This window comes from Nicotiana tomentosiformis, chromosome 2 (assembly GCF_000390325.3).
Source record: "Nicotiana tomentosiformis chromosome 2, ASM39032v3, whole genome shotgun sequence".
Taxonomy (NCBI): Eukaryota; Viridiplantae; Streptophyta; class Magnoliopsida; order Solanales; family Solanaceae; genus Nicotiana; species Nicotiana tomentosiformis.
In genome coordinates, this window is record NC_090813.1 from 67,271,708 (window position 1) to 67,278,684 (window position 6,977).

At 34.8% G+C, this 6,977-nt stretch overlaps 1 protein-coding gene across 1 annotated transcript; it reads right to left on the reverse strand.

Annotated features, from left to right (window-relative positions):
* Positions 1-3,653: 3,653 nt before the first annotated feature.
* On the reverse strand, positions 3,654-5,517 carry LOC104118939 (phospholipase A1-IIgamma-like). The gene is made up of 2 exons (XM_009630331.4): positions 4,830-5,517; positions 3,654-4,486 (listed from the first exon to the last, which is right to left on the reverse strand). The coding sequence occupies exons 1-2, from the start codon at positions 5,415-5,417 to the stop codon at positions 3,890-3,892; spliced, it is 1,185 nt and encodes a 394-aa protein (XP_009628626.1). The 5' UTR covers positions 5,418-5,517; the 3' UTR covers positions 3,654-3,889.
* Between the last annotated feature and the right edge of the window lie 1,460 nt (positions 5,518-6,977).

The following is a 6,977-nucleotide window of genomic DNA, read 5'->3' on the forward strand; positions in this document are numbered from 1 at the left end:
TTTGAGTTGCCGATCAGAGTCCACCACAGACGCTATTCTCGGGGTCAGTTGGCAAGTTTGCGTCGATAGCCACATGTAAATTAGCGTCAATTGGGTCTGCTGCCGGAATTTCGACGGGATCAGCAGGCGGTACCTCATTACCGGGTGCTACGTTGTTATTTTCACCGTAGTAACCGGACTCGTTATCAACATGTAGGGGTGCTGATTGAGAGTTCGACATTTTGTGTTTTAACCTGCAATCAGAGACACTTCAAAGAGTAAGCATAAAGTAGTGCGTGTTATGGAGATTTGTATCAAATAACCACTATTATCCTTAGCCCCACGGTGGGCGCGAAACTTTTTACCCTCAAAATCAGATAATAATTAGATTTGTACGTGGTTTTAAGGATACGTGATCTAACTTTATACAAAATGATAAATCAGATTGGAATTGAAATAAACAATGGGAAAGTAAATGCAAACCACACAGGTTGAACTGTCTTAGCCTTAGAAGGTTAGACGCCCTCGAACCAAAAGTGCTTTTATTGATATCAGAATAGAATGACAAGAGAATAATGAGAACTAAAAATAACAATATATTGCTTTTGAATGCGAGTTACAGTGTGTTTCACAAGTAATCAGACCCCCTTTATATTGTAGGGGAGTCCTACTTTAGGAACAATTCTATAAAAGATAAAAGTCTCCTAGTTTGCTAATTTGCCGGTTCCTTATTGATACATGCCGAGATTCCCGCCGTGATATCCGACCGGTTACGGATATTTCGGCCTTTTGTTGGTTATACTGGCTATGTTTCCTCGAGCTTATTCTGGGTCAGGGTCGATTCCGGGATTATGGACTCAATGTTCTCGAGGACGGACATTCTGGCCTCGTGTTCTGATTCGATGAGACTCGGGGTCGATCTTCAACCTCTTGCGTTCCGAGCCCGATCTGTCATGCAAAAGTCGAGCCGGATTTCGACCGTATAGAGATGTTTCAATTATAAGGTTTGATTTTCTACATTTATATAATTAAATAAACTCTATTCATTTATACAACGTCAATAAATTATGTTTTATAAATGACTATTTCAAAATGATTATAGTGCGAGGTCAGAACATCGTGCACTTAGTTAAAGTTGAACCATCATTCCGAACCTAGCAATCATAACAAATTATAATGGCCACCACTTTTAATTGTCTGACAACTACTCTTTCCAATGATTTAGCAGCACAGCATTCCGGACTTCAGATAATTTTCCAACAAGCACTATATAGTTGATATCTCAAATTATTTTCGTGGTATCTGCATAACATTAAATTAAGATATTATTTAATTTAAACCAGAAGGGATAACCTATTTTGGTGTCACGGCGCGGACACACCAATAAAATATAATTTCCTCCGCCCACCTCGTTTCTCGCTTGTCTATTTCTTTTTTACACCGTCCACCCACCGATCACCAAAATTGTCTAAGCATTGGTTGTCCATCCTTGAATAGAATAACGTTTATAATAACCAACAATATTTAGAAATTCAGAAAATATACTATGTGTTTTAGTTTGACCGGACATAGAATATAAAAAATACAAAGATTTTTGAATCTGATAATCTTAAATGAAAAATATGTCTAATGTATCAAAATATTGGGGGATTTGCATCTATACCCAGATTTTGGTCACATTTTAACTTATACCCGCTTTGCAAAAATAATTGCAAGCGTACCCACTTTTCGGGTAACTTCAGACATACGGGCCTGAAGTAGGAAAAATTTTTGTCTTAAGTTTGAACTTCAGAATGTTTTGCCTGAAGTGTAGCCTTATCAAAGCAAAACTTCAGATATTTTTGTATGAAGTTTGGCCTGACTTGCAAAGGCAATCACGCAAATTTCTGTTCATAGTTCAATGACAAACTTCAGTTCAATAAAACTACAGCATATTTTTGGCTGGAGTTTTTGTTTTGTAATTGCTGGATTTTAGCATTCTAGGAGTTGAAGTTTTATTTTTTTAATTGCTGAACTTCAGCATTCTAAGAGTTGAAGTTTTGTTTTGTAATTGCTAAACTTCAACATTCTAGGAGATGAAGTTTTGTTTTGTAATTGCTGAACTTCAGCATTCTAGGAGCTGAAGTTTTGTTTTGTAATTGCTAAACTTCAGTATTCTAGGAGCTGAAATTTTGTTTTGTATTTGCTGAACTTCAGCATTCTAGGAGCTGGAATTTTTGTTTTATATTTGCTAAACTTCAGTAGTCTTAGAGCTGAAGTTGTGTTCTGCCTTTCTTTGAAGTTAGATGGCTTTAAAATATAACTTAAGCCAAATTGTGTTGAAGCTTTAACTGATTTTTTTGATAATGTTCTGAAGTTATTTTTCCTATCTTTTATTTTTCAGTTCTGCAGTCATTTTCTGTCGTTTTTTCTGCAGATGATATCATAAAGCAAGGGGTAAGCTAATTCCAAGGGATCGCGAGAGCAACTATTGTGTATAATAAATTTCACATGCATGTGCCATTCTTGTGGCAGGTAACTTGGAAGAGAGGACATGTAGTAGTGAGTTGTTGTTGTATGTTTAAGAAGGATGGGTCAGGGAAAGACACAAATCACATCTACTTTAACCAGCTTGTGGAGTTTTATTTACTCGTCCTTCAACATAGAATATGGTAGTTGATAAGATTTTTAATAAAAACTTTACAGATCCAAACAATAATACTTATACAAAATCTCATGTGTTTGAGAGAGAAAAGAAGAAGAAGAAAAGAAGAGGAGGAAGAAAGGAGCGCATAGGTCAGGAGGAAGAAGAGGAGGCGTCTGAAGTTGTCAAAATTAGAGTATAGGTTAAAGAATTTTAAAAATATAGATATAGGTTAAATGAGGGCAACCAAATAGGGCGCCCCGTGCAATTTTTACCAAAATATTTGTTGAATCTTATGGTGTTAAACCTGAAATATAAGATGGTGGAATTAAAGAGTTAGTAGGACAAATAAATTGAAAAAAAGATGGAGTAGTAGCCATTGAATAAATCAACTCTTTGAAATACATGGACATCTGGCAGATGTACTATTCTTTAGGCCAATAACACAAACTTGAAGATTCATTTATAGTTGTATCCGATCTGCATGATCTTCGGATCTTGCATGCCTCATTTTTAATGATACCGTGGTCTTTGGCTGAAGTGGACTTATCAAGTGGGGGAGAAAAGGGATTAAAAAAAGTTTAAGTTATTTACATAGTAAGTATAAGAAATCGCACGACATTTTTACTTGTTGTACCAGTTAATCTATCTTATTTTTAATATTACGAATCCCAATTTTTGAGGTTGTTAGGAAATACGCTAATATCCCCTCCCTTTCAAGTTTTTTTCAGTTTATATATTTCTAGAATGTCGATCACTAAAACCGACGATACAGAGCAAAAATGAAGGAGATGACAATCTATTGAATAATAGAATTACCAAAGTTTATAAGAATTGTTTCATTTAACCACGAATACTGTAATCCTTTCTTTAGTGACTATTTCTAAGCGAAAAAGTTTCACGAGCTGCCTGATATGGGAATACAAGTTAAGAGCATTATCTGTCTTTTAAATGTAATTCGAAGCCTAACCCCCCAACACCAAAGGCACTAGCCTTTGTGATGGCTTAATTTTTAAAAAAAATGCAATTTGAAGCTAGCATACAAGTTAAGTGGATACACAAATTAAAACTCTTATTAAACAATAAATAGAAATAGATCGACATACAAGTTTATCCTCTGTGGTAATTAAGAGAAACCATAATACATAGTATTCAGTATATGATGTCCTGTGTTTTCATGAGGTACGTACTCATGAAATCCATTTGTTCAAGCATTACTAATATTATTATCGTTAATTCAAACATTATTTTGATGGGAACAATCCCAGTTTTAAACTCCAAAGCTCTCTAGAAGTCATACTCCTCGCGATCCATGAGAAGCCAAGATCCATCTTTTTGTTGAACCATTCCTTTGTTCTTCTCAACCAACCAACGCCCGGGAATTCCATATTCATCTTTTAGTATGTCCCACTGCTTGTTGACAAGTGAGATATCACGATCCACTTCTAGTTTAAAACCTCTTAAACCTTGAGTCCCTGCAATTCCATGCAAGTATGGCTCCAACAAATGCCAGCTAACAACTTCTCCAGGAGGCTTTACATATGGGGATTTTGTGGTGTCAATCATTAGTTCCTCGCCCACGTCTATATAGCCAATTGGTGGTACCTTCGGAACAACATCCCATAGATTATGGATTCTCAAAGTACGGACACTTTTCAGTTTGTCAAATGCTGCCTTAAATTTGAGATCCCCAACTTTAGGACTTGCGAATGCAAAAGCTGTCACTGGAAATTCCCTGCCTTCACTTGTTTTGTTGATACCATTGAAAGCTATGTCAACCGCGTTTAGGGTTGCAAGTGACGCACCTAGGCTATGGCCAGTTACAGTAATACTAACCTCTTCATTCTTATATTCCTCAACCAATCTTTTCACTTCTTCAATTACCTAAAAGGAAGAAAAATGATGAGCTGTTAGACTCTTTAGCTAGCTTCACCAAGGCACGTAATACTTTTCTCTTTTTGTTTTCAAGGTCCATCCCTTTGATAAAAATTAAAACAAAGAAAATTTCAAGTATGAATCACTATAACATAAAAGCTCTTCAGATAAAATAAATAAAAAGAAAAGTTCATCATTTACTTCGAATTAGTACTATTTACGGTCAAATGAGGCTTGTAGTTAAAACACAAATATAATCATTAAAAGTCTGATATTGAAAAAAGAAAAATACTTTATCATATTCATGTAAAAACACATGGAAGTATTATCAAGCAATTAAGTAAACATGAACCTGATCCCTGGCACTAGTATGATTAAACTGTGATCGTGGATTATTTGTTGTATAAATGTTGTAGAAGCCGTGATGTACCAAAGGTTGGAGCAAATGAAGCAAACCTCGATCACCAAAGACTTTGGGTGCTGGGACAGCTGCAAATTGAAAGTTATTAACCCACTCCAACTTCTCCATAGTTCCTCGCCAAGCAATCACAATATCCCTCCTTCCCAGTTCAACTTTACCCTCATCAGTAGCCACAGCTACATACCCCATAAAATTTGATTCCTTACTCCATGCTTCCAATGACAATGATCTTACAAATAAACCATCAGGAAGTGGAATCGATGAGGTAGCATAGAAAAATTTGGTTACGCGATATTTCAATGGATCAAGTCCGACCCTAGTAAAAAGATTCTCCATTGAGTATCTACTAGCTCCTGCATTTTTTGACTTCTCCTCTGTAATGAAAGTATCATAAGTTGCTTGAGCCAATTCCCCATACTGAATGAGATATTTACGAAGATCAAGATCCAAGGGATTTAGTAGCCCTTCCCAATTATTTTTTCCACTAAGTTGCTCCCATTTCTCAGCCATGCTAGCCATGTCTCGATCTCCCCTATTTTCCTTTTCTGTATTTTTTCTCTTTGTTGCTTCTTAATTTCTTATGATATGCTCTTCATTTTGGCCATCTCGAAATGCCAATTTATACTTCACTTTTTTAGTGTTTGTCAATTGTCATGAAACACGCTTTTGATTTTTTAGTGTTAACAAGGTCACCATCTCAACGTCGTCAAAATGAGCATATATATCAACGTGCGGATTCCAATTGTTTCCGTTTTCTTAATCTAAAGTTTTATTACATTGTCGATTTAGACATCTGATCGACTGACCGGACTTTCTCAAATGCCCTCAACTGGCTGTAAAAGATTATTAACTTTTTTTGAGTCACTCATGCACACTTACAGCTGAAAATAATGCACACTTGCTATACAAATTGTTTTTGACTGTGGTAAATCTGATTTATTATTAAAATGAGCACTTGATGATTTCATATATAGTTTGACTTTTATGGGGAAACACAATCCCATATTCCAATCATGTAGCAGATCGTTAAGTAGCTTTTGATATGGTAAGAAATATCTGAATTATTAATAAGTGTATTATTAGACCCATTTCTAGTGCCAACTTACACACTAAGCCCACACCTTTTAAAGCAGGCCAGATAAAAGGAAATACAAAAAGTACCCTAGAAAATGGGGACATGCCAAGAGGCAGTATCATTGGGAAAGTTTATAAATAGAAAATAGCAACGTGGATGGCAATATGGCTTATATGTAGACACGTCATATTGTCTCAAATTTTATTGCTGGGTTTGCTAATATTTTACTCGTAATCAAGTAATATTTTAGAAATCTCTACTTAAAGGGACGCGTCATTTTCTGTTATAAATAATAATAAGAATAATATAATACTAATATAATTAGCTATCATATTTCAGTAACTTGTTGGAGGTAGATAAATTATTGTTTCTGTAGATAAATTACTGTTCAAACTAATTATTTTCTTTTAGTTAGTTGCGCGGTCTCACTCTATGTTGCATCACAATATTGGTGCACTTTTAGTTTAAGTAATAAGGTAAATCTGGTAGTTTTACTATATATAAACAAAAAGCGAATAAAAAAAATTGAAGTTCACTTTTTAATAATTTAACATTGTTTAGAACTAAAATTTGTTCTAAAATACTTTTGGTTGATAATACAATGATGCAAAAAAAAAATATGTAAGCAAGCATATCAGAAGTTTTATTTGTAGCTAAGTACGTAGATACAATTTATGTAACATCTATATTAGAAAACATGACAGTTGATTTTCTGATATCCATGCATTCTATTTGTCTAACTACAGAATAGGTTACGCTTGATCTTCCCCAGTATGTTAAGCAAGTTGTGAGAACTAAAAAACCCTTTAACACTTTGTATATAACTTTAAAACTTATTTCTAATGCCACTTTAATACTTAGCATGTGATCATATAAAACTTTTACTCACTTATTAGAACAAGAGATTTACCTGTAATTACATAATAGTTACTACTAATACAAGGTGCCCGAGATGGAAATACAAGGAAATAGTGGACCAAACCATAACTCAATTCTCGCACACT